The following is a 27,745-nucleotide window of genomic DNA, read 5'->3' on the forward strand; positions in this document are numbered from 1 at the left end:
TGTACCACCATCAACTTTGATTCCTCTTAAACTGAATGATAATAATTAGCATAAACACTTGTGAACCAACACATAAAGAAATGTCACAGGTACTCAGGTAAACCCATTTGTATGTCTTCAGACCATTGTGTCCTTATGAAGTGTGAGATGAGCAAGCTATACTGTACACTGCCATGATAAAGACAAGTACTAGGAGAATGTTTTTTTTAAAATGCTCAGTTTGGGGTTTTATTAAACAAGAAAGAAAAAGTAAAAATGACTAAATTTACATCTTCGGTAAACCGTCCCTTTAATGTTGTGATGATTATATACATGTATACATACATACATACATACACACACACGTACACACACGTACACAAATGAAATTAATTTTGTTATTGAACAGCATTACATTTTTATTTTTATTTAGATGGGTGAGATTTGGAGTCTAATGTTAACTATTCAACATTTATACAGATGATATACTATTTCTTCCTGGTGGAACATTCTTCCCAATGCGGTCTGGTCATCCACATCTCACATGACCTTCAAAAAACTACTTAAAACACACCTCTTCAGCGAATACTTGACATACATATGAAAAAAGAATAATAAAAAAATACCTACACTAATCCTCTTCTCTCAACAGGTAATGGTCTAGCTTTTGTTGAAAACAAGTAACTTTGTATTTGCACCTATTGTACTTTTGCTCTTTGTATGACATATCTCTTATTGCTCCCCGAACTCTTCTAAAGCGTCTGCTAAATTACTAAATGTACATGAATACAGTATACATGCTGAAAAGATCTGAATACAGAATTAAGCTGAATACAGTACACAAATAGCAGACTTTATGATTTCAGCTGTTCAATCTCATAATCAACAATGATTTCAATCTGGTGTCATACTGTTTAGTACAGATTGAGTGTTCAAGATGGGGAAAAACGGTTCAGTCAAGAATCATCAACCAATAACTTCGGTTTTGTTTTTCCAAATCAATACATGAAGAAATTTCAAATTCATGTATTTTATTTTATGTTTGATGAATTTTAACCATACACATGCTCATTCCACATGATAAAATAAAAACAAATCATAAAGAAGTGCGCACCTTTTTTACTCTACTGGCTGTGTTTAAGATGGGTAAAGACATGCAGCAGAAATAAGCCCAGTCAAGAATCATCAACCAATAACTTCAGTTTGGTTTTTCCAAATCAAAACATGATGATATTTCAAAGTTAATTTATTTTATTTTATGTTTGATGAATTTTAACCATATACATGTTCATCACACATGATCAAACAAAAACAGATCATAAAGAAGTGCGCATCTATTTTTACTCTACTTGCCAATCCACAGTATTTACAGCCAGCAAATAAAGGGAAGTATTGCTAAAATGTAGAAAGTAGATGCAATCACAGGTGAAGATGCTGCTGAAGCCACCTGTGATGTTACAATTCTACCATTCATGTTTTGAACACCTCTGAAATTATTGGCAATTTTTTTGCTTGTGTCTTTGAATTGTACTGTTTTGCTGAAGAGGCGAATCTGTGCAGAAAGTCAGTGTCTTTTATTTCAGATAAACCAAGGACTGCAACATTCTCATATAATTACATGATTTTTATTTGATCATAACTGACTTACCAACTCATGATTGACTTTGATAGTGTCTTTAAACACTGTCCAGATCACTATTTCGTTACATCTGGGCGTGGTTAGGGAGCCTTCATAACGGTAATACTTAGTCCTGTCTACCCCTGATAGCAGGCTATTCATTGTAGTTTTATTTATGATGTCTGTTGTTGTAGCACCTAAATATTCAGCAAGTGTGAGACACCACTGATCAATTTATGTTTTATAAATTATATTGATTATGAAAGGTTAACATTACATACAAACAGTACATACAGTACACACAAACACACACACACACACACACACAAGGTTCCCATTAGCATAAGGAAAATTAAAATACTACAGCAGACAAAATCATTTGCTTACTTGAATTGGTAATGTTTTGCAAAAATGATGTTAGGATCTCCCAGCCTTCGGATTTGCTTGTTACATTGGATCCCTAATGGTTAAAAAAGCTACATTCAATTCATGCAATATATGCATATAAATTACCAAGCACATGTTTTATGATTATGCATCTGCCTTCTTGTGGAATAATAAATATGGCATTGCTCACCTCAATAAAGAAACCCAGGACAGCCAATCCTTTGGGGTCAAGAGCGTCTATCGCAGCTTTTGCACTACCATTGTACTTTGAATGGACATTCACAACATGCAGCTAAGAAAAAGGATTAAAGTTAAAAATGTTGTTATAATTGCTTCCAATGTTTCCTCATCTGTAAGTCGCTTTGGATAAAAGCGTCTGCTAAATGACTAAATGTAAATGTAAAAACAAGGACGAATCTATTGTTCACTGAAATATATATCACATGATTCTTTTCCTATTCATACCTCCATTGGGTATCGCTTGCCATCCACAGTGTGCTCAGAGCCATTCACAGAGCTACCGTTACCCCAGTGGAGATGGAATTCTACACTGGTGTATGCCGCTGGAAGGTCACCCCCTTCCACTTTCATTTTATCACCATCCAGGTTGACTACGACTGAAAAGGCAATAAAGCTATTATTATTATTATTAGGTCAACCACACATAGTGATAGGTTCTTGTGTCCTCTTTTCTTTTGTTTTCTTTAAAAACGGAGGATAAAAATGTGAAAATTTTGTATTGCAGCATTTCTCATGTTACTGCCTCCCTAGAATTTACTTTGTTGCAGTATTCCTCAAATCCCTGCTGGACAACAACAAAAAAAAGAAATGTTTCGTAATGGTTTTTTTCTTTGTTACCTAACACAGTTGCCATATTCCTTTTGTTGGCATTTCTCGTGTGCTTGTACATACCTCAGCCAGAACAAAAGCGAGGGCACTCCCATCAATGTACTTTGATTTTTCGGCTTAAGGAAGTCGTAGGCAGTGCTGCACAGGAATTGCTCAAGAAACATTTTTCATTTTGTTTTTAGACCACTATATCACAAACCAAGGGCCCTATTTTAAAGATCTAAGTGCATGGTTTTCATATGCCGAGTTCACATCAGGATTTTGAGTCGCCGACAGGTGCATATATTAAGCATGCCAAATATGTCATGGGAGTCTACGATGCGTCACCCACTCGCTCAGATCGTGTCTTTGATAATTCACAATGCTTGATTGTCACTCGCGTGAACCAGCACCGATTTTTTTCTGATTTCGGAAATGTACTCAAAACCTGTCGCCGACTGAAAATTGGGGCAAAAATCATTCAGTGTGAACTCAGCATTCCCTTTCTGTCGGTCTCTCGACATTGTGTCGAACCGACAGATGGGGTTCGCCCCTGAGAACCTATCATCTTCTGACTATTTTGAAAAGGCGAATGAAATTTGCATGCCGGGCTCCGCCTCCGGATATCCGGGTATAAAAGGGGAGCCGGCGTGCTCATTCATTCACCTTTTGTTCTTCGGAGCCTTCGCATCTGATGACATTCTTCGAATTGCCGAATTCTACGACGTGGTGCAGCGGAGATTCCCCTGGGCGTCCTGGCAGTTCCAGAGGTATTTTTCTAAAAGAGCAATTTCCTCAGCGTGGCATTGCCCGCTGATCTCTTGGGTGCAGTACACTCATCGAGGACGGGGACGGACACGGTGGTTGCCGCAGGTGTTCGGGGGTCCGACGACTGTGGCAGCCTCGTGGATTCGTCCTGCCCGCACTGCGCGCGGATGGCTATTCAGACGTTGCGTCACTGCGGGCGGATGGCTATTCAGACGTTGCGTCACGGTGGCTGTGTTCTGTAAGATCCAGCCAACACCTCGTTTGCTTCCCGTTCTGTGACCGCAGCGGCTACGGCCCTGCCGTCAGCGGCGGCGAGCAGTGAGGATGATGTGGGGATTATCGTGAGCGTTAATCCGTCAGCCGGCCGGCTCGCGGACCGCTCGCGCCCCGTCTCGCTTGTTTAGCAGTTCCCCAAGGATGGTCCTAAGCCATCTTATTCCTCAGCCACGCGGTCGGACACGAGCCGTGGAGATGAGGTGTCTCTTGCAACATCGGAGCACGACCTGCTGACATCAGACTCTGGCAATTCCCTGAAGCTCCCTCCCTTGGGAGGTCGAGCACAGTTGAGAGCAGACGTCAAGATGTCAGCCATGCTCGCTCGGACCGCCGTGAGTGTCGGATTGCGGTGCGCCCGTGCCCGGCTCAAGTGCCAAGTTTTATCGAGCTGCATAAGGAGTTAAGTAAGACCTGGAGCGCCCCCTCCGGCGCGCTTCCGTCTAGCTGACTCTATCGCCCTCTCTTCCCTCGAGGCGGGGAGGCAGCTAGGGACTATGTCAATGCACCCTGGGTGGAGCATGCAGTCGCGGGTATCCGCAGACGGCGGCCACCTGGGGAGCTTGACCTAGACTCACCGTCCAGGGCATGTAAGGTCTCGACATCTCTGTGTTGAGGCTGGCAGTGCCGTGGGCCAAGCTGCCACCACTCTTACGCCATGGCCATCCTGCAGGCCAGGGCGCTAAAGAGAGCCCCACGGGGTAAGACCGACCCAAGTAGTGACGCCGCCGACTGGCCCTCCGGGGACCACGGTGGCAGCGCAGGCTGGGTCGGACGATGTCCACATCAGTGGCCCGGAAAGACGCCACTGACTCAATCTTGCGCAGGTGGGCGATGTCGAGAAAGGCCACTTTCCCGACTCCCCTCTCGCAAGGTCGGCTGATTGGGGACGCTGTCAAGGACTGCTCCAGCAGCCTTTTGACAGTGTAGAAACAGACCGGCCTGCTGTGACCCGGCCGCCTTTCGGCCGTCGAGGTCTCTTACGTGGTCTGCCCCCAGCAGCCCCGGCCTTCTCCAGCGTCGACTCCGGTTCTGGTGCCCCCGCAGGTGGCCCCCCGGAGGAAGACGTCGAGAGAAGGACCACCTAGAGAGATTGAACCATCGGGCTCGACCCAGCATTGGTAGCTGGATGGTCGGACTGGGGCGGTCCCTGCCGCGTCCCAACACCTTCTGGGCCCCTTCGGGGGCCTAGTGCCCGCCTTCTCACAAGTAGAGGTCTCTCTCTGGGTCCCACTTGCAGCCGCTCTCACCCTCTGAAAGATGGTGTTCGGCAACTCGACGTTGCGTCGTGGCGGCACGCAATGGCGAGTATAAAGCAGCCCTCAACACTCTCGCTTCGACGGTGCGTCGAGCTGCGCCATCGCCTGGCAGGTGATTTAGCGGAGCTGTTCCCCCCGGGTGGGACCAACCCCCGCGGGTTGATGAAGCAGATCGTAGCCCCCCCTGTGAGGTCCCTGGGTGCTTGGTTAGCATTTCAAACCATCATGGTGGCTGGGAGTGTGGTCCGTCTCGGCATTCGATCCAGTTCGCCAGACCTCCGCCGGACTTCGGGCATCCTCTTACCTCAGCAGAGGCAGGGATGTTCCCGTGCTCCAGGCCGGGGCTGCCACCCCTCTGGCGAAAGCGATCGAACCGTCCCCTCGGCCGAGATGTCCAGAGGCTTCTACAGCCGCACTTCATCATCCCCAAAACCAGGGGTCGCTGCATACCTTGAGCAGCACCTTGCAAGGGTGCCGTTCAGGAGGCGCAGAAGCGTGTCCTGGTGTCTGTCAGACGCCAGGAGTGGTTCATGACAACTGACCGCATTCTCTCATGTCTAGTCCCCTCGGCACTGTCGAGGGGCTGGCATGTCAGTAACGGTTCAGCCGGGAAAAAGAGCAGCTCTCCCTGGCGCAGAGCTCCCCTTTTTCCTGGCAGAGAACTCAACACTGTCTCCATGACGGCGTGCTCGCTCTCGAGCATGCACAGTCAGTGCTGAGCTGCTTGAACTTTCAGGCAGCAGCCAGCGGTCCCCTGAAATCAGTTTCAGAAGCTCCTGGGCATGGTGTCCTCGGGGGTGGCCTGTCCCCCTCGGGTTGACGCACATGGGACCGCGACAGCACTGACTAGAGAGATGAGTTCCCTGGAGAGCGTGGCGCACTGGCTGTAGGCGTATCGTCATTACGCCTGCTGCCGTCGCATCCTAACCCCGGGCAGGTCTTGAGGCCGGTCGTGGTAACGACAGACGCCTCCCTACGGGGTGTGGGTGCGGTGTGCAACGGGCGCGCAGTGTCGGGTCGCTGGACGGGCCCCCGCCTGCGTTGGCATATCACTGCCCTCAAGTTGCTAGCTGTCCTGCTTGCACTGATGAGGCTCCGGCCTCTCGTGCAGAGCCAGCATACTGGCCCGGACAGCACGACCGGCGTAGCGTACTAAACCTCAGGGTGGCATTCGCTCGCTGCAGTCATCGCAACTCGCCCAAACGCCTCCTCCCGTGGAGACAGCAGGTGGCAAAGCCTCTGCATGTCACACGCCCACCGGGTGTCCTCAACCAGACAGCCAAGCGCTCTCTCTTCAGTTGACACCTCGTGGGAAGTGGCGACTCCACCCCTGCGGGCCGGCTTGGGTGTGGTTTGGGCGGGCACAGGTGGACCTGTTGCCTCCCTGAACACCACCCAGTACCGCTGGGCACTCCCTGGACGAGGCCCACCCCTCGACACGGAGGCCCTAGCGCGCTGCTGACCGCGGGACAAGCGGAAGTACGCTTCCCCCCAGTGAGCTTCATTGCGCAGGTCCTGTGCAAGGTCTGGGAAGGGAGTATCAAGTGCTGCTAGTTGCGCCTACGGGCCCAACTACACTTGGTCCTCGGAGCTAATACTCCTGACGACAACTCCCCCTGGCCAAATCCCCTGGCGAAGGGCCTACTCGCAGGGGATGGGCACGTTGTGGCATTCGAGACGGATCTTTGGGTCTGGCTCCTGGATGGGACGAGGAGTTCCTGGATGATCTACCCCCCACAGTGGTGGAGACTATCACTCAGGCAAGGGCCATGCCCACAAGGCTGGATGCCTTTAAGTGGCGCCCCTTCTCGTCCTGGTGCTCTTCTCGAGGAGAAGACCCGCGAAATTGCTCGCTCAGGAACGTGCTGTCCTATTGCAGGAGAGGCTGGGGAGTAATCTCCCCTTCCACATTGGAGCGTGGGTACCCGCTGTCGCGGTTATCACGTACCAGTTGCTGGTGAGCCTCTGGGGCGGCATGACCTGATTATTAGGTTCCTCTAGGGCGTGAGGGGCTAAGGCCTCGTCCGCGCCCCGTACCCTCTTGGGACCTTAAGGTGGACCTTTGGGTCCCCTTTTTTCGGGCCCTGCGGAGAGCCCCCTTCCTCGTTCTGCGAGGGGGGTTGGCTCTCCTGCTGGGGCTCGAGTCCATCCAGAGGGTGAGGCACCTGCAAGCATTCCGTGTCCACCGATTGCCAAAATTCAGGCCCGGTGACTCTCACGTGATCCTGAGACCCCGGCCGACTTACGTGCCCAAAGTTCCGCGGTCCCCCTTTGGGAACTAGGTGGTGAACTTGCAGGCGCTCCCACACCAGGAGAAAGACCCAACCTGTACGTGGGATGTCCAGTAAGCGCATTGCGCCTCTACTCGAACCACACGGAGGGCTTCAAGGCCCTGAGCAGCTCTTGTCTGTTATGGAGGTCAGCAACAGGAGTGCTGTCTCCGAGGAGAGTTGTCGCGCTGGATCGCACACGCCGTCACTACGGCATGCCAATCCTAGCCCGTGCCCATTTGAGTGACGGTACACTCCGCTCGGGGTGTGGCCTCCTCGTTGGTATCGGCTCAGTGCGCCTCTCTGGCAGACATCTGTAGAGTTGCGGGTTGGGCTACGCTATACCTCGCAGAGGCTTGCAACCTCCGTGGGGAGTCGGCAGCTTGAGTCTTGCCAACAGGTGAGACCAGCAGTCGTAGGGCGTACGCCTGCGCATAGCGCCATTCCCCTTCTTAGGTGGATCAGTGCGCTATGGGCTGCCTCCCTTCTTTCCCCAAGGGTGAAGAATAGGCAGTCCGTCCATCCATCAATAAGCACTCAGGGCGGCGGGCTCGGCGGAGCAGCCCTGCCGCCTATGGCCGGGTATCAAGCTGAGTTATTACATATAGCTCTAACCGGACCTAGTGCCCCACACGTAGTAACCCCCCACTAGGGTGGTTCCGTCTGAGATGTCGTCATGAGATGGTTCCCCGCGTGGCAACCCATGACCTCCCCCAGGTGGACATCCACCTTGCGGCATTCCGCACATACCTCCCATGAGTTCTCCCCTATTTGGTGAGACCATGTTGGTGTCTCCACTGTATTCCCCCCTATGGTGGGAAGTGGTCTCCGTAGCGCACGTCCACATTGAGGGAACAGCGCTTACCCAGTAGCCCTACGGTACCGGACGGCTTCTCGTTTAGAGAACAAGGCCTCCGTCTGTGGTGGCCGAGGGCAGGGGCTACTCATCTTTGCCAAAAGCTCTTGGAGCCCCTGCCTGCCCACTGGAAGGTTACAAATTTCGCGATAGCGCTCACGTGTGGCTCGCCCAGGCCGGTCAACGTCGCTTTGCTAGAGATTGTGACGCGGCTTAGTGCTGTGGCGTTTTCAATAGGAACCCCATCTGTCGGTTCGACACAACGTCGAGAGACCGACAGAAAGGGAACGTCTCGGTTACGTATGTAACCTCTGTTCCCTGACGGAGGGAACGAGACGTTGTGTCCCTCATCCCACAACATTAGCCGTCCGCTGCAGCGATCGTGAGATGCTCTCAGGCTCCTCAGCACAAAAGGTGAATGAATGAGCACGCCGGCTCCCCTTTTATACCCGGATATCCAGAGGCGGAGCCCGGCATGCAAATTTCATCCGCAAATTTCATTGGCCTTTTCAAAATAGTCAGAAGATGATAGGTTCTCAGGGGCGAACCCCATCTGTCGGTTCGACACAACATCTCGTTCCCTCCATCAGGGAACAGAGGTTACATACGTAACCGAGACGTTAATGAGTGTTTTTTGGGCGTGCAGTAAACCAATCAGAGTCTCATATCTCATTCCCTTTAAGAGCACCCCCAGCAAACACGTGTATGTGGGGCCCACATGGGTTGTAAATGGGCTACAGGGGTACAGACTGGGCATGGGCTCAAAATGGGCATCTTATCTGGGGCCCACTTGGGCGACCCAGATAGGACCTACATGGGTGAACCCAGGTGGGCTCCCCACGTGGTTTCTAGTTGGGTAATTCATGTGAAATGTGTGCATGGGTTTAAAATGGGCTACAGTTATGTCTTTTCACAAGGAGTATTATTTAATTAATTTGTTTCTTTTTCTAGCCAAATTTAGTAGGTATAGCCATGGGCTCAAAATGGGCATCTTATCTGGGGCCCACTTGGGCGACCCAGATAGGACCTACATGGGTGAACCCAGGTGGGCTCCCCATGTGGTTTCTAGTTGGGTAATTCATGGGAAATGTGTGCATGGGTTTAAATGGGCTACAGTTATGTCTTTTCACAAGGAGTATTATTTAATTAATGTGTTTCTTTTTCTAGCCAAATTTAGTGTCCACAAATGTACATTTCGAGGAGACAAACCTATATAGGTGTTAAGGCGGAAATCCTATCTAATTCAATGTAATGTTTAGAAAATATAAAAGTATTTTGTTACTTAGTGTTAATTTAACATTTTTAATTGTTTTATTTTGATATTGCTATAATTTAAATATTGTGTTTGGTTTTTTTATGTATTTGAATAATGTACCCAACATTTATATTTGAATAAAAAAAGAATGGTCTTCACTGCGCAGAACCATTGGCGTATGTCATCAAAGTACCGCGAGATGCAGCCGCAGAAAGATCCGGTGAGATTTCCTTTAGCAATTCCCCTCCCCCTATAAGTATTTGAATCGCGCCGCCAGCATTTACCTGCACGTCCACAGACTTGGCTGAACTTTGCCTGCAGTTTATAGAAGGTAAGAATTACAAGTTAAACAAATATATATATATACACAATGTATATACTCTTTAAGTATGAAAATACTGTTTCATTATGGTTCAAAAACTTAGTTTTGACACTTGTCATGATCGAATGAAGACAATATCGCGTCATATTTTTCTTATTTCTGGCGCCAATGCTAAACGATAATGCTGTAAATTATGCCTTTGTTCCCAACGCCATCTAATAGTTCAAGACACGAAAAAGCTTATACTTAAACTACAAGTTTGGCACCATGCGGTGTTCTCACGATCGAGGAAGATTAGCGTTATAACAATTAGATCAGGGCTCATAGCAGAGAAGCTAGTATACTCTAGTGTATAAAGCAGCTTGGGACAGATCTCTGTCAATAATGAACAAATAGGCTTTAACAATACATAAAAATAAAACATTATTTCATATTTATCATGCAAACAAATCGTTCTGCAAGGGCACATGGAGAAGATGGGTAAAAGACTCTTTAATTTTAAATCTTGATGTTTGGCGCCAGAATGCTAACCTGACACCCGTTGTTTTAACTGTGAAAAGTGGAATCATGGTTGAGTAATTATTGTCTTTTCACAGGGCTGTTGGGAGAACGATTATAATACACAAAGTTGTAAATGTACATATGTTTTATAAAGTTTGAATTTATATTTTATGTATGAATGATGTACGTATGATTCAAAAGAAGTTTTAAATTGAAATAAACCTTGCTTAAAAGCATACACTGCTGGTTTTGATTCATTAAATACCTTTAGGATTTTTATAAGATAAATGTTTGGATTTAGCGTAAAATAATTTAACCCATACAAACTATACAGTATATACAAATAAATTAGCCCATATGTATACTAACTGTGGCCCATAGGAGACCCATATAAGACCTAGCTGGGTCCCATCATTAACCCATCTAGGCATACACCTGTAGACACCAAATGGGAGCTATCTGGTTAACCCAAGTGGGGCCTGTATGGTGTCCATTAAGGGCCCATCATAAGCCCATGTGGGCTAACACATGTGGGGCCACCATGGAAACTGCGGACAAAATTAGCTGGGTCCCAGTTGGGTTGCCCAGGTGGGCCCCAGATATCAGCCCAAGTGCAACCCATTTGGGCCCCACATGGTTGTGTTTGCATTGCTGATTAGCTATTTATACGGCGGAATTTGCAAAAGCAAAGACTGGACTACTTTCCAGAAACTAAACGCATCTGCACATGCGTGAGGTTAAAGCAGACCATCTACAGGAGAAGATGTTTTTTTTATCTTTATGTACACAATATTCATCTTTTATATTGTAATCCATTAATTTTTTATATTTGGCATGTTTGTGTGCTGCTGCGCTTCCCTCTGTGTAATAAGTAAAGTCAGAGCGCCTTGTGGACCTGGCCAGAGGCGCATTTTCTACTACTTTAAATAACATTGGGGCAGTTTTCGTTGGTGAATGGCGTAATATTTTCAGTTCCTCAAAATAGCATCACAACAATGCACCTGAAAACACCTCTTTTTTAGACCAGCACCTTCATGAGTGCAAATGCATTTGCTATTCAAAACAACGCAGCGCAGAATGGGAAAATTATAAGTGCGTCAGGCTGAAACTAGCAAAAACACCTGTGCCCGGTGTACGATAGGGCCAAAAAGTTTTTTTTGGGGTTGTGTGGGAAAGATAACCTTGTTCAGTGTAAAAAATATATACTTATGCACTAACAGTTTTCAAAAGTTTTTAGGTCATCACAGCATCAGAAGATATTCCTTTACTTTGTCCTTGTCTAAGAGGTGACAAGCATAAAGAGAAATGTGTTTACCCAAATAGACCCAAGGCCAAGGCCTTAGAAAGCAGGAGGAAATTCCAACCTACACTGATAATGGATAAGAGGAAAGCCCCATCTATGGACTGATCTGTGGCCGTTCACTCTGTATGATAAATTGACCTGCTAGCAAGAGGCATAACATTTTTCAAAGACAAATTTGGCCTCGTTCCGTATAAAAATTCCACAAAGTCTTGTCCTGAAAAACAGGACAAGAATGGATTTCTTCATCTCATTTTGGTGACAAAATGTTTTATAAACAAGGCGACGCTGTATTTGCATTTTGGTTAAAAATGACAGAGGGACCTACATCTTGGGTGGCTTAGGGGTGAGTAAATAAACAGCAAATTTGTGGGTAAACTTTTACTTTATAAACAGTTAAACTGGTAATTGTATTGATTTTATGGGAACTACAGTTTAATGGTCTCGACTTGTAATACAGTATATATAATCTGGCAGATGGGAACCAATTCAACACAAATGTATAGTAATATAAATTAGATTTTTCTTTCTATTATGGCTTCTAAAAATCTTTTCTCTGCAAAAATGTTCGCCCTTGGCTTAGTTCGTAAGCTCTTAAGAGCATGTTCTACAACGGTTTTATAAATGTTCATTATTGTATAATGTGCTTTCCCCCCCTGAAAAGCACTTAACACTCGCACTGCGCAGTCACTTAAAAAGTATAATCTTTGTAGTTTAATTCTTACCATGAAATATAATGGTTGCTTTTCTGATATACTAAAAAACTTGAAATAATAAACTTCATGATGTATTCGGTGGACAAATTTGCTTAGAAGGCGCTTGTTTGTGTTCATGTGTTAGGCTATATTTAGTTTAATTGTGACTTTTAAAAAATGTATTCAAATGTGTTATATTTCTTTTTTGAGCATCTTGTAAAAGGCTACTTCATTCCATGTGTATAAAACATATCCATTAGTACAATTTCTTTTGCACATCCTAGGGAATAAACACCAAGTTACAAAGTTAAAAATCAAAAACCTTATTGTCATGTTTCAAAAGTAAATGGCTAATAGTACACCATAACTTTTCAGATCTTTCATATGCTCAAACAACAGCTTAAGTAAAAAAAGTAAAAAAAAAATCTTATGAAAATTACATTTCCCAGTGTGAAGCTCACCTGAGTCACCAGTATTTCCAATTGAAAAGAGAGTGGAGTCGTCATCAAAACCAGTAAAGTTAAATGAGGTAAGTTTGGAATTTGCCTTAACTTCTGAAGTTACTATGTTAATGGGAGATTGCCCTGTTCCACTGCAGTATTGTGGTTCAATTTTGGGCCAGGTAGTAAAATCTATTACAAATGAAGATGAGGGAGTCATAAGTTAATTAACAAGAGTTATTAAATAAATAAATACATACATAAATACACACTTACCGCACGTTGGTTTATGGTAGCACCATTCTGTTCAGGGTGAAACGACAGGATTAACAAATATAATCACTAAAAAAGACTGTTGCTTGTTTCATATAAAATATTTTAGCCTTTACTGTACTTTTATCATTTACGCTGCGGTGTAATTTATGCAAGATCACGATCATCTGTGAATTCTTTTATAGTTTTGATGTGTTTTCATATTGGACAAAGTGTGTTTTGGCAGGATGAAAGTAAATTTCTTCATCATAGTCTTCAAGTCTTGTTGGTAAACACATAGCACTACATTTAAACATGTCAGCCACTCCTAGCAACTGTTAAACAGGCTTCGAAAAAAAATGTACACAGCGCGGTTAGTTGTAACACAGTGTTACAATTAATCCCAATGGGGTGAAAACAAAGCAAATTCGATTGATCGGAATAATAACTGAAATAACATTATAAGAAAATGTAATCCATATGCATTGATATATAATAGAAGGAGAGTAAGGTGAAGGATGGCTGAATGATATAGACAGATGAACGAACAATATCCACCTATATTGTTGAGTTATTTGTGTTGAAACAGAATTTTCTATTAAGTGTTACAGCTAACCCTCGGTTTCCTTTTAAATAAATAGAATGGAAACAGAAAATGTAATGAATAAATACATTTATTTGATTTGCAATATATATTGGATACTATAATCTTATAGAGCGCAGTATAGTCCTCGGTTTAGAAATATAAAATCATTACAGTGAAACCAACTCTCTTAACAATAATAGTACAATATTATATATATATATATATATTTAAGTGGCTTAATTTTTTTTGCTACTACTTATGTTTAATGAATACTTTTTTTAAATCTGGTAGGCTTGTTAACTATTGTAGGTTGTATTAGCGTTTAGTGGTAAATAATGACTATTAAATATTAAGTAACTGACCGTTAAACATCACTATGCTATTTACTAATTTATTAATTTATCTTCCTTATTCGTTATCAACTACAGTGTTAAGCATGAAACCGTATTCTAAAGTTTAGCGAAGTAAATGATGCAGATACTCACTCACTGACGAGTCCAAACTGTAAGCCGCGTGACACAAAAGAGCCGCGCATAGCAGGAAAACGATCATCTAAATAAAACAATACATAGTAAAAGTAAAAAACTCGTATTATATCCAGATAGCAGAATGGTTATAATATTAAAATTAATCTTACCGATAACTGATTGTTTTTAATTAAGGTTATCGAATTAAATGTGACACCATTACCGTGTTTACCTTGCAGGTTTTAAGGAACAACTGTGTGTGTGGAGGAATGGGATGGATTAGTTCCATTGCTGACTATTAATACTCTCAGCTGCACACCTGTGGGTGTGTCACTTTCATTTGTGTCCTCAGAAGCACTGGAAAATCGTCGTGCTCCGGAACAATTGTGAATCCCCGAGTGCATCTAAGAAGACAGAGAGCTCACCAGAGAATTGCACCTAAACTTAAAGGGACTGTTCAACCAAAAATGAAACTACTCATCTACTCACCCTCAGATTGTCCCAAACCTGTATACATTTATTTGTCCGTTGAACACAAAATAAGTTAATTGGAAGAATGTCAGTAACCAAACAGATCTCATACCCATTTACTGCCATAGTAGGGCAAATGAATATGGGGTCGATGGGGAATGATATCTGTTTGCTTACTGACATTCTTCAGAATATTTTCCTATGTGTTTAGCCGAACAAAGAAACGTATACAGGTTTGGAACAATCTGAGGGTGAGTAAATGAGAACATTTTTGGGTGAACTCACCCTTTAAACACTCCAAAATGTTTGTATTTATTTTTCTTTAATTACTAAACTAAATTACTAAAATAAATACAGTACACTACAAATTGTATGACTGAACATACATTAATAAAGTAAAGAATAAAAAAGGTATATACTGGTAAGTTTTTTGTTTTAACAAAGGATGTGTGGTTGTTGCTGAATTGCTGGATGTAAGTTACTCTGCATTTCAGGCAGCGTAAATATATTATGTTTTAAAGAGAAATGGCCAAACAACTTGGTGCTTGTCAGTGTCTTGGTCTTGTGTCCACAGTGTCACACACCGCCAATCATCTATTCCAACAATTGCAGAAGGCAATACTCAAAGAAACTGAAAGGCTGATCTGCTTACAAATTGGGTTGATTAGCTCTTCACTTTACCTTTCTCCAATTGAAAGGTTAATTAAAAACAAATTTGTCCTTATTATTATTATTTTTATTATTAAGTGCTGGCAAAGCATGTGTAGGCTACAATACACATTTTGTCTGGTTCACAGCTAGATAGGCCCAAAAATATTTAAAATTAATTTGAAAATACCACCCAAAAGTGTATAAAATGTGGTTCAACAAACAAATACACAAAAGCAAATCCAGCATTATGGATGTGACATATAAACTTATAATTTACTAAACCCTTTTTGATATAGTTTAAACATCAGAATAATTTCAGTCTATGCACAAGAGACTGTTTTATTATATCATCATATATTTAAGGTCTATAAAACATGTCAATAATACTGATGCTTTGAGTCATAGAAAAGTCTGTAGACTAGTCTGTTAACTGAGAATTTTTTGTACTTCTATGTTAATAAAATGTTGGTAGGCTGGTTTTCACATTGAGATTAGCTTAAATAATATTACATTTTAGACTGGTACAGTTATATATGGTATATGCCATACACATTTTTAGTGATTGTTGGTGCATTTGACCAGTATTATCATACTTGTAGTCACTGCAGCTTTCTCTTGTGTTCTATTGAGATGTGCAATAATTGCGATGATCTGAAACCATCGCGAAGAGGTCAAACAAGGTGAGACGATTATTTAATAATCGTGACAGCCCTATGGATAAATGACATGGTTTTGGGGAGACGACAAACTTTCTTTGAATTAAAATGTACAAACCTGAAGCAATCTGTAAGGGTTACAGTATGTATGATTTTGTCATGTCTTTTATTTTGAAGTTTTGTAGTCATGGTTTTATGGTCTCTGTAGTCTTTTGTGTTTCCCTGCCCTTGTTTCCTCTGATTGTCTTGTGTATATACCCCTGCATTTGCCATAGTCCAGGGGCCGTTTCAATAAGGACCGACGAACACTTTCCGCTCTGTATACGGTGGATTTTCTAATTTGCTGAAAATGACTTGTTTAAATTAATAAATAGATAAATGTACCAATAAACAAACAAATGAATCAGTAAACGAATTAAAGAACAGAAAACAATTATTAATAGGTTCTCACTCCGCATCAGTGCTCTAGTGATGGGTGTGCGATGTCTTGGTGTATAGGGCACTTGTTGGGGTGTCAGATTTTCATGTTACAGTCAGACTAACCACCGGTTCGAACCCTGCTCAGAGCATATTTGGGTCGGAATGGCAAGTCTTAATGAAATGTTTATTACCTTTACCACTTCATTTGTTCATTTATGTCTGTTTTTAAATAATTTCTTTATTCATGCACTCTATTAAGTAATTTCTTATCTTCAATAGAAAACTAGCATTTGTGAGAAAATGTAAGGGAAAGAAAATGCTTGATGGCTAAATGTATTGATGTAAAGTGGATGAGATATATTTTTACATATCTAATGAACTGTAAAGAAAAATGGTACAGTTTTAATAAAAATGTATGTGGAAATGACAAAATTCCACTCAGGTCCAACAAACTCTGGGTTTACTAAGGAAAACCTGCTCCCGACCAGGTTAGGTTCACAGAGTAAGTTACTATGGTTACTGACTCTGAGTATAAGTTACCCCACTTTCTTGGGTTTGACATACTTTACTTTCTGAAACGGAAAACCCAGAGTTCCCTTTTCTATCGGTCTCTCGAAGCTGTGTCGAGACAGAATGGGGCTTTGAACTTGAAAACCTATCTCTGACTTGAACTTGAAAAGGCCAATGAACTTGGCGAATGGCTTCAGCATGCCAGTCTCTGCCCCGTACATATGGGTATATTCACCTTTTGTTATTCGAAACCTGCGCTCTTTGATGCCAAGTGAAATTTCAACCCAACAGATTGCTGGACTCAGGATGCGTGCAGCAGAATCGTCCCCTTACTCGGCGAATTTTCAGCAGAAGCTGAGGTGTCTAAACAAGCAATTTCTTTCTCTCCAAAGCGTGCTGTCTTTCAACATGTCTCGCCACTGTGCTCGTGGATGGGGAGAGACACGACATCTGTATCACATTCCTGGGCATCCGGCATGCTGAGATGGGGTTCCTGGATACCTCCTGCCTGCACTGCCAGCAGATGGCTATCAAGGTGTTGCGGTCATGGGTGGCTGTATTCTGCCTGGATATGTGATGCGTGTGGCAGAGAAGGTTCGCTTTCTCGATGCACACTAAATGCAAGGGGGGCTGTTCGGCACATCTTCTCCTGCCATGACCTGGCCACCTTCAAGCCGTTGAGGTCCCATACAGCTTCTGCTCCCCAGCCCCTTGGGCCTCCATGACCTTCCTGCAGACAGGAGTTCCACTCTGGCAGGTCTCAAGTCGCGTCATAGTCAGGAGCTCTGAGCAGCTCTTTGTCTGGTTTGGAGGTCAGCAGAAGGGGAGGGCTGTCTCCAAACAGAGACTGGCACATTGGATAGTGGACGCCATCACTACGGCTTACCAATCCCAAGATCTCCCTTGCCGCAGTAAGAGCTCACTCCACTCGGGATGTAGCCTCCTTACCTTTTCCACTAGAAGGTTACAACTCGTGAGAAGCACTCACATGTGAATCGCTCAGGTCAGTCAGTGTCGCTCCATTAGAGCTTTTGAGGTGGCTCAGCACCGTGGCGCTTCGTATAGGGACCCCATTCTGTCTTGACACAACATTGAGAGACCGTCTGTAACCTCTATTCCCTGATGGAGGGTATGAGACTTTTTGTCCATCCTGCCAGGACAGCTCCCAGGTTCCTCAGCACAAAAGCTGAATGAATGAAGCACGCCATCTACCATTTATACCTGCATGTACAGGGGGGGGGGGGAAGACTGGCATGCTGACGCCATTGCCAAGTTCATTGGCCTCTTCAAATTCAAGTCAGAGATGATAGGTTCTCAAGTTCAAACCCCCATTCTGTCTCGACACAACGTCTTGTTCCATCCATCAGGGAACAGAGGCTACAGATGTAACAGAGACCCTCATTGCAGGGTTAATATAGAGTAACAGTTTTCACTAAACCTCCTTTCTGAAACCGGCCCCTGTAAGAAAACCACAACATAATATTAAACTTAAATTCCGCCACACAAGTTTGCAAAAAGTTAAACGTTTAATTATGGTCAGAACAATAATCAATTCATACTTGAGATAAAACAAATAAAATAGGCCCATGTAATGGTAGTGATGCTGCCTTCAATAATAAGGTGGCAGCTACTTAAGGGGTGATTCACATTTTGTGTCTTCTGCATGCGCAAAACCTGTATATTAAATGTAGACAAGCGGCAGGTGCGTGCAAATAAGGAGCGACGCAGTCGCAATGAGCATGTGGTGCAACACTCCCGTTTTTCACCGCATCCTGTTGAAAATAGTTCAACTTTTCATAATGCAGAATTTTTTGCACGGGTTAAGATGTGAAACATCGACCCTAAAGCAACTTTTAACAACACATTGTATCAAATTGTTATTGCTTCTTAGGACACATAATGCAGACATTGTCAAATCAGAATAATTCCAACACTCAATTATACATGGATAAATACACACAGTGACATGTACATTTAAAAGCATGTAAAAAGAAATTTGTTTGTGCAATGTGTATTATTTAATATTTATACTTAAGACATTGCTAAGTAAAGAGCCAAAAGCAGTTTCATGTCAGGATTGTTAGGCTTGTTTTGAAGTGCTATCAGACTTGGCAACCAGTAATCTAGGCTTGTCTCCTGATGCCTGAATGAGTTCCCTTCCACTGCAGAAGAAGAAAAAAGGTTCCTTAACAAAATAAATAAACAACATACAGTTATACACATTTTAGCAATATAAAATTGCCTAGGAATAACCTTGGTGCATTTTAACAAATTGTAAAATGCTAAGGCTATATTTGCTAAATCTACAGAAATTCTACTCACGTCGTGTAGTCCACCCCTACGAGGCTTAGTCCATTTACTGCTAGAATACGATCCCCCTTTTTCAGTCGCTGCGACAAGGCAGCAGGAGAATCTGGCATCACTGAGTTGATGTACATTCCATTGCCTTTAAATGGTGTTTCCTGTGTAAAGAAAAAAACATTTGTAATTCTAAGTAAAAAATAGCAGCATTTCTTAGCGATATGGTATTTACACTAACCGGATTAATTTTGGTAGTTAGTTTGGTAGTTAAGTAGTTAGATGCTATTGGTACTTATTGTAAATATAAATAAATATTATGCAATAACTGGAATGACCACAATACATCTAGAAATGCTGATATGAAATTAAAATTACAAATTACAGCAGAATGTAAATGAGCATTTAGTTTAGTTTCAGAAGATAAACGTGCTTCCTTTTAGTCAGCATTTCAGTATTCTAATGTGTTCCGGGAATATGCATTTTTTAAGTGTTTATATTCAGGTCATGGTCACTTTAAGATCGCGCTGTTCTTATTGTCCTTTTGCGTTATCCGTAGGTGAGAAGTGAACACTCACGCACGTCATGCGCGTTTCTGCAATTTCCTCCAGTGTGTAAAATTGACGGTGCTTCTTATCTGTCTACTTCTCATGTCTGGCGTAGCATCGTCGGTATTTATACTTTGTTTTGTGAGATTATTCTGGAAGAATTATTTGATATTTTTGACAATAATTTTAAGTTTGTAAAGTGTTATCTGGGGATGGTTTGAATGCACGTCGACGATGTATATGATAGCTCTCACGTGTTCATTGTTAACGAGCTGCACGGTAAAAGTGCTATAATGTCCTGAATGTAGTTCACATGTATTTCTTGTTAGTTTAAAAAAAAAATTTGACCACAGTAATTGTACAATTTTGCCTTTACTCATGTGTAATTTGTCATTGCTCTTTTGTGTGTTGCAGTTTCACTATTTTCCTTGTAACTCCATTAAACCTGTGGAATTAAGAATTAATCTTCAGAGTCTTGGTGTTGGGAAAAAGTTAAACTGGCTGTCAGGATATTAAGCAGACATATCGAGGACGGCACAGTGAAACGACGGCTATCAAGCAAGGGAGATAAAGCAAAGCAAGTTGGAAGCTACCCAAACATGTCTGCACACGCATTCAGTGGACGATCAACGGACCATACTCTAAAGTCAAGTGCTACTGGAGCAGCGCGTGCCACAGAGCTGCAGGCTAAAGAAGAGAGTTCGCATAGAAATATAGCAGCACAGGAGAACCCATACAGTGCATCAATAAGGACACGCTCGCAAGTATGTTGTTCCGTGAGATCCAGTTCATCATCAGTGGGGTCTGCAGCTGTCGGAGCAAGAGCGAGGGCCGAAGCAGCAAAGGCACGCCTATGCTATGCTGAAGAGAAAGCAAATCTGAGGCTACAACAAGCTAAGTTGGATGTGTCTATAGAAATGCTAAAAATTCAAAAAGAGACTGCAGCAGCCATTGCTGAAGCAGAGGCATTTGAAGCTGCTGCTGATTTAAAGAGTGGGAAACATAGTTGTGACCTGAGCAAAGACACTGTTCCTTTAGAAACCTTACAACGTACAAAGCAGTATGTGCTTGATCAACTAAAAGAAAGGGATTCAGAACTTAAGTCATGTGAAAACGGTGACACACCAGCAAATGGGCAGAGCGGGTCACCAACCACAACGTGTCACCTCCACCACTAAAGCCTGTAGCCAGTCTCTTCTTTCCGCACCAGAACAATACAGCTCCACATCGTCTCATCTCACAGCAGCCTAACACCCCCACATACGAAGAAAGACAAAAGTCATTCAGTAGGACATTTGGAGACGTTCGTCTACCTCACTTCAAGTCCAATGGTGAGCATGCTTGGCCTACACACCACTTTAGAGCACAAAATCATGACACTCAGCCTCCTCTCGCACACCATGCCATACGGCCAGACTCCTATGAATGCAGCTCATACATAAATGATGGCAGCTCACACATAAATGACTTTGTTAGGTATCTAGCCCACCGTGAGCTTGTGGCTACAGGCTTGCTTCAATTCAATGACAAACCCCAAAACTACAGAGCATGGAAGTGCTCTTTTTTGACTGCTATCAGAGGCCTTAACCTGCAACCGAGTGAGGAGATGGATCTTCTGCTAAAGTGGCTCGGGAAGGAGTCAGCCGAGCATATGGAGCAGATAAGAGCAATACACATCAATCGGCCAGAAGCAGGACTCGCCATGGCATGGTAAAGACTAGAACTAACATATGGCTCGGCTGAAGCAGTAGAAACTGCTCTGTTCAAACACATTGACAGCTTTATGAAAATAATAAACCGAGATGGACCTAAGCTGACAAAGCTGGGTGATCTACTAATGGAACTGCAGGCCGCTAAGGCTGAAGGAGACTTACCAGGCCTTCCTTGACACTGCGAGAGGCGTCAACCCGATCGTACAGAAACTCCCGTTTCGTCTCCAGGAGAAGTGGGTGATAGCTGGTGCAGCCTACAAGCATCAAAACCAGGTGAGCTATCCCCCCTTTTGCTTCCTTGTTGATTTTGTCATCCAGTAGGCTTGCATTTCCAATGATCCAAGCTTCAGCCTCATCACAAACACAGACATAGCCCCAGGACAGAGAAGATAGTGTGGAAGCCGAACAGACAGCGGGAAGTCTCCGTCCACAAGACCGAGGTATTACCCAGAGCCACATCTGACATGGGTGAGCCTCCAACAAAATCTGACGACAGCGAAAAAACTGTGTTTGTTGCATAAAAAGCCACACCCTCTCCGTAAGTGCCGGGCGTTAAGAGAGAAGCCCATTGACGAGCGCAAAACACTCCTCAAAGAAAACAATGTGTGCTTTAAATGTCTGTCTCACATAGCAAAGAATTGCAAACTCAATGTCCAGTGTTTTGAATGTAAGAGCAATAGGCACAAGACCACGCTCCATCCTGGCAGCAGGAGGATGGCCCTGCTAAGCACGGTGGGGAGGGGGATGAAGCTTCAGCGCAGTCTCAGGTAACCAACAAATGCACGAAAGTCAGCGGAGGTAAACTCACAGACACCTCCTGCTCGAAAATATGCCTTGTTAAAGTGTTCCCAGCTGGCCATAGAGGAAAAGCTGTGACGTTGTACGCAGTCATGGACGAGCAAAGCAATAGGTCACTGGCTCGGTCACAGTTCTTCGAAATGTTCCATGACCAAAGTACTAGTGCTCCTTACACACTGAGAACATGTGCTGGAGTGAAGCAATCAGAAGGGCCAGTGGCTATGAAGTGGAGTCTCTAGATGGAGCTGTTCGCATCCCGTTGCCAAGTCTCATAGAATGTAACGACATACCGAATAACAGAGAGGAGATTCCAACCCCCGAAGTAGCTCTTCATCATGCTCATCTAAGGTCAGTTGCTCACCTCATCCCAGACATTGATCCTCAAGCCCCAATCATGCTTCTCTTAGGACGGGACATTATCAGAGTGCATAAAGTCCGCAAACAGGTGAATGGCCCTCACAACATGCCTTACGCACAGAAGTTAGACCTGGGGTGGGTTATTGTTGGAAATGTGTGCCTAGGTAATGTTCACAGGCCACTGACAATTAGCACGTTCCACACGAACACCACAGAGCTGCAACGGCCCACTCTCTTTGACGCATGCCCTGATGTGTTCCATGTGAAGGAGAGGTTCAGTGACACCCAAGCCACAAGTGAGCCTCCAGCATATCCTGAGGACCAGCCTATCTGCGAAACCGACCACCTTGGATGCACAGTGTTCAGGCTGACCAAGGATGACAACCAGGTGGCTCCCTCCATTTAAGATACAAAGTTCATGGAGATAATGGATCAGGGACTGCGAAAAGACTCGAATAACAGTTGGGTGGCTCCATTACCATTCAAGAGACCACGGCTCCCAGACAACAGGCTACAGGCGCTGAGGCGTCTTATGTCTCTCAAACGTAACTTTGAGAAAAAGCCTGAGATGAGAGACCACTTTCTCTCCTTCATGGGCAACATGTTTCGGAACGGTCATGCCGAGTAAGCCCCCCTCTCAGCCCGGATGAAGAATGGTGGTACTTACCAACGTTCGGGGTGTATCATCCAAAAAAACCCAAGAAAATCCGGATGGTATTCGATTCCAGTGCCCAATATAACGGTGCATCACTCAACAACGTGCTGTTAACGGGACCTGACCTTAATAACACACTACTGGGAGTGCTGATTCGGTTCAGAAGAGACGCCATCACAGTCACAGCCGACATAGAACAGATGTTCTATTGCTTCCGGGTAAGAGGAACAGACTGTGACTCCTTGCGTTTTCTCTGGTTCGAGAATAATGACCTCTCAAATCCACGTCTTCGGCAACAGCCCTTCGCCTGCAGTGGCTATTCATGGTCTACACAAGTCGGTCCAAGGCAACCAATTCCACGTCGACCCAGATGTGCAGCACTTTGTGTTGCATGACTTCTATGTCGACGATGGGCTGAAGTCCCTGCCCACAGTTCAAGATGCTATTAGCCTGTTGAAAAGGACACAGGATGTGCTCTCCAAGTCAAATCTGAGACTTCACAAGATTGAAGCGAACAACAAAGAGGTCATGGTCTCCTTCCCATCCAGTGACCACGCGAGTGACCTCAAAGACCTTGACCTCGATGCAGACGTGCTGCCGATGCAGCGCAGCCTCGGCCTTGACTGGAATCTCAAGACAGACTGTTTTCTTTTTAATGTCTCCAGTGAGACCAAGCCTTACACACGGCGGGGTGTCTTGTCCACTATCAATAGCCTCTATGACCCACTTGGATTCGTTGCCCCGTCACAGTCCAAGGCAAGGCTGTCCTGCGAGAGCTCATGACGGAGAATGGTGACTGGGATGCGCCCTTACCTCCTGCCATGGAAGATCCCTGGACGTCATGGAAAGCCTCTCTGTCCAAGCTCGCTGAGCTTTCCATCCCAAGGCGCTACACAGAAGCCTCACCATCCGCAGCGGTAAGAAGAGCACTGTGTGTGTTCTGTGATGCGTCAGTCAAAGCTATCGGTGCTGTGTGCTACCTGAAAGTGACAGACAGTAATGGCAACAACCAGATTGGATTTGTAATGAGAAAAGCCAAGCTGAACCCCCGCCCTGAACACACAGTACAAAGACTTAACTCTGCGCAGCAGTGCTTGCTGTTGAGTTAGCAGACCTGGTCTCAGCAGAACTAGACCTACAGCTTGATGCCGTAACGTACTACTCGGACAGTAAAGTAGTCCTGGGCTATATTTGCAATGAGACCAGGCGCTTTTATGTCTATGTCAGCAACCGAGTGTTTCGCATCCGAAAATCCTGTCGTCCAGACGAGTGGTGTTACGTGCCTACAGACATGAACCCTGCAGATCACGCAACACGTTCAGTCCCTGCTAGCCAATTGAAACACTCCAACTGGTTTAGTGGGCCCAAATTTCTCTCCAAGCCGGAGCCCAGCATTTATGAGAGCACTTATGGCCTTGTTGACCCGAGCTCAGACCCAGATATCCGCCCTTTGGTGTCTGCCTTAAGCACTACAGCCTCAAACCAGCAACTGGATTCACAACGCTTTGCAAAGTTCTCTACCTGGAAGTCCTTAACTCGTGCATTCACTCGCCTCATTGACATAGCCGGTCATTTCAAGACAGCTCACAGAGAGAACAGTGCATGTGAGGGCTGGCATTACTGCGAAGCTGAAATCACAGTTGAGGAATCAGAGAAAGCGTCAGCTGTAATCATCCAAGCAGTTCAAAAGGAAGTCAACAGTCAAGAGATAAAGTGCATTCAAAAACATGAAAGGATGCCAAAAACAAGCCCTCTCAGAAATCTGGACCCGTTCATTGACACACTCGGCCTTCTCAGAGTGGGAGGCCGTCTTCATTATTCAAGTGTCGATCAGAGCGAAAACACTCCACCGATTATTCCTGGCCAGCATCACATCGCCACTTTGCTTATCAAACACCACCACAAGCAGGTCCAGCATCAAGGCCGTCACTTTACTGAAGGGGCGGTCCGTTCAGCTGGCCTTTGGATAGTTGGAGGGAAGAAAAGAGTGAGCACCATCATTTACCAATGCATAACATGCAGAAGGCTCAGAGCTCCACTCAGTATCCAGAGAATGGCTAAACTGCCAGCCGATCGTCTTTCAACAGATCCTCCATTCTCTAATGTGGGTCTTGATGTGTTCGGCCCATGGACCGTCTCCTCACGCAAAACCAGAGGCGGCTGCGCTCAAAGTAATAGGTGGGCAGTGATTTTTACGTGCATGAGCATAAGGGCTGTGCACATTGAAGTCATAGAATCCCTCGACACCTATAGCTTCATTAACGCGCTACGGCGCTTCCTTTCAATGCGTGGGCCGGTCAAAAACATTCGTTCCAACCGCGGCACAAACTTCATTGGTGCCTGTAAGGAACTGAAGATAGCCTCAAACATTGACAGTACTGCCGTAAAGACTTACCTCTCAGACAAGGGTTGCATCTGGTCTTTTAATCCCCCTCATGCATCCCATTGGGGTGGATCATGGGAGAGAATGATAGGGCTGGCAAGGAGGATTCTGGACGCAATGTTCCTCCAGCTGAAAGACAAGCTCACCCACAACGTGCTGGTTACTTTCATGGCAGAAGTCGCAGCTATCATCAACGCCAGGCCACTTCTTCCAGTGACTATGGACCCTGATGACTCGTTCATACTCACGCCAGCTGCTCTTCTCACGCAAAAGCCGAATAGTGTGCCTGCTCCTGCCCGTGTACAAGTCCCAGTGGAGGCAGGTTCAGCAGCTGTCCAACACCTTCTGGGACCGCTGGAGGAAACAATTCCTCCCAACACTGCAGGCCCGCAAGAAATGGCAGTCCTCTCAGCCAAACATTCAGCCTGGAAGCGTTGTTCTCCTTAAGAACAGCCAAGCACCTAGGAATGAATGGCCTATTGGACTGATTACTCAAGCCTTCTCTAGCAAGGATGGGAAAGTACGCCAGGTTGAGGTAAAGATCATCAAACCAGGCGGGTCTAGCCTCTTTCTCAGGCCAGTCAATGAAATTGTTCTCTTTCTACCTCCAGAAACACACTAAATTGACTATTTAAAAAAAAAGGAGAACTGTGCATGGACTGTGGGGTGACGTGTGTCCACGTCAGATGGGGAGTGTTCTTTTCTTAACAAATTACAGCAGAATGTAAATAAGCATTTAGTTTAGTTTCAGAAGATAAACGTTCTTCCTTTTAGTCAGCATTTCAGTATTCTAATGTGTTCCGGGATTATGCATTTTTTAAGTGTTTATATTCAGGTCATGGTCACTTTAAGATCGCGCTGTTCTTATTGTCCTATTGCGTTATCCGTAGGTGAGAAGTGAACACTCACGCACGTCATGCGCGTTTCTGCAATTTCCTCCAGTGTGTAAAATTCACGGTGCCTCTTATCTGTCTACTTCTCATGTCTGACGTAGCATCGTCGGTATGTATACTTTGTTTTGTGAGATTATTCTGGAAGAATTATTTGATATTTTTGACAATAATTTTAAGTTTGTAAAGTGTAATCTGGGGATGGTTTGAATGCACGTCGGCGATGCATATGCTAGCTCTCACGTGTTCATCGTTAACGAGCTGCACGGTAAAAGTGCTATAATGTCCTGAATGTAGTTCACATGTATTTCTTGTTAGTTTAAAAACAAACGTTGACTACAGTAATTGTACAATTTTGCCTTTATTCATGTGTAATTTGTCATTACTCTTTTGTGTGTTGCAGTTTCACTATTTTCCTTTGTAACTCCATTAAACCTGTGGAATTAAGAATTAATCTAATTTAGTCTTGGTGTTGGGAAAAATTTAGCTGGCTGTCAGGATATTAAGCAGACATATCGAGGACGGCACAGTCTAGTCATATTTTCCACAGCTGTAGGTTTCTAAACAATATACAGTATATATTTGTACAATATAAAAATCATTATGTCAATGGAGAGTCCCCCGGCCCCAACGTATACAAATAAACGTTTTTAAAGCCCCACACCTACCCCTAACCTGTCACGGTCCCGCTTCTCTCAGTCTCGCTTTTGTAGTCTTTTCTATTCAAGTCTTTTCTATTCACCCACGTGTTTTGTGTGGAAGCACATGGCCATTGTTTATTCTTGGTGTGCTATGTGCTCTCTTGTAAAGTCTCCTGACCCCGCCCCCTTGTTTCTTCATTAATTATCTTGTCATTTTTTCATGCTGGTCACCTGTTTTTCTCATTATATCATTATATATCATTATATATGTTTGTTAATTAAAGTTTTTGTTTTCCTGAAGTTGTCTGTGCCTGGGTTCTGTCTCCTGCAAATCTTGAGGGAACGAACCAGTCAAAAAAGAACGTGTTTAAACGTGGGCGTTATGTCCATCGACTCTTCAGCCTCCCGGTTGCATCACCTCAACCAACCCAGGCTCTGTGTTGCGACCCAGGAGGAAGGGGAGGAGGAAGAAGGGAGCTTCCGTCCTTCAACCACAGCCTTCTCCAGGAAATTACCCGGCCTCCCCTGTGCCAGCCACCAAGTCAGTTGCAGCCTCCCCTGTGGACGGCCACCGAGTCAGCTGCAGCCTCCCTATTGCCGGCCACGGAGTCAGCTGCAACCTCCCCATTGCCGGCCACCGACTAAGCTGCAGCCTCCCTCTGTTCCTTGGCCAAGTCCCCTGCTACTGTCTTTATGTCC

At 44.5% G+C, this 27,745-nt stretch overlaps 2 protein-coding genes across 2 annotated transcripts in view; both read right to left on the minus strand.

Annotated features, from left to right (window-relative positions):
* Positions 1 to 280: 280 nt before the first annotated feature.
* Positions 281 to 14,371, minus strand: LOC306906077 (carbonic anhydrase 4-like). Its single transcript, XM_079477178.1, has 9 exons — positions 14,289 to 14,371; positions 14,075 to 14,141; positions 13,028 to 13,054; positions 12,773 to 12,943; positions 2,450 to 2,601; positions 2,175 to 2,276; positions 1,985 to 2,057; positions 1,628 to 1,794; positions 281 to 1,531 (listed from the first exon to the last, which is right to left on the minus strand). The coding sequence occupies exons 1-9, from the start codon at positions 14,343 to 14,345 to the stop codon at positions 1,346 to 1,348; spliced, it is 1,002 nt and encodes a 333-aa protein (XP_079333304.1). The 5' UTR covers positions 14,346 to 14,371; the 3' UTR covers positions 281 to 1,345.
* A 3,903-nt stretch (positions 14,372 to 18,274) lies between these two features.
* radil2b (Ras association and DIL domains 2b) overlaps positions 18,275 to 27,745 on the minus strand; it is a 28,980-nt gene continuing 19,509 nt past the window's right edge. The window contains exons 15-16 of the mRNA XM_079475811.1: positions 19,087 to 19,226; positions 18,275 to 18,926 (exon numbers count right to left, since the gene is read on the minus strand). Of these exons, the coding sequence (XP_079331937.1) occupies positions 18,845 to 18,926; positions 19,087 to 19,226 (222 nt within the window). The 3' untranslated portion in view covers positions 18,275 to 18,844. The remainder of the gene's footprint in view (positions 18,927 to 19,086; positions 19,227 to 27,745) is intronic.

This window comes from Barbatula barbatula (genome assembly GCF_947034865.1).
Source record: "Barbatula barbatula genome assembly, chromosome: 16".
NCBI classification, from domain to species: domain Eukaryota; kingdom Metazoa; phylum Chordata; class Actinopteri; order Cypriniformes; family Nemacheilidae; genus Barbatula; species Barbatula barbatula.

Coding starts and splice junctions, on each gene's coding strand:
- LOC306906077 (XM_079477178.1), bottom strand. CDS start 14,345: ATGGAACTAATCCATCCCATTCCTCCACACACACAGTTGTTCCTTAAA. Junction 2,058..2,174: donor TCCTGGGTTTCTTTATTGAG/GTGAGCAATGCC, acceptor TTTAACCATTAG/GGATCCAATGTAACAAGCAA. Junction 1,795..1,984: donor GCAAAACATTACCAATTCAA/GTAAGCAAATGA, acceptor CTGAATATTTAG/GTGCTACAACAACAGACATC.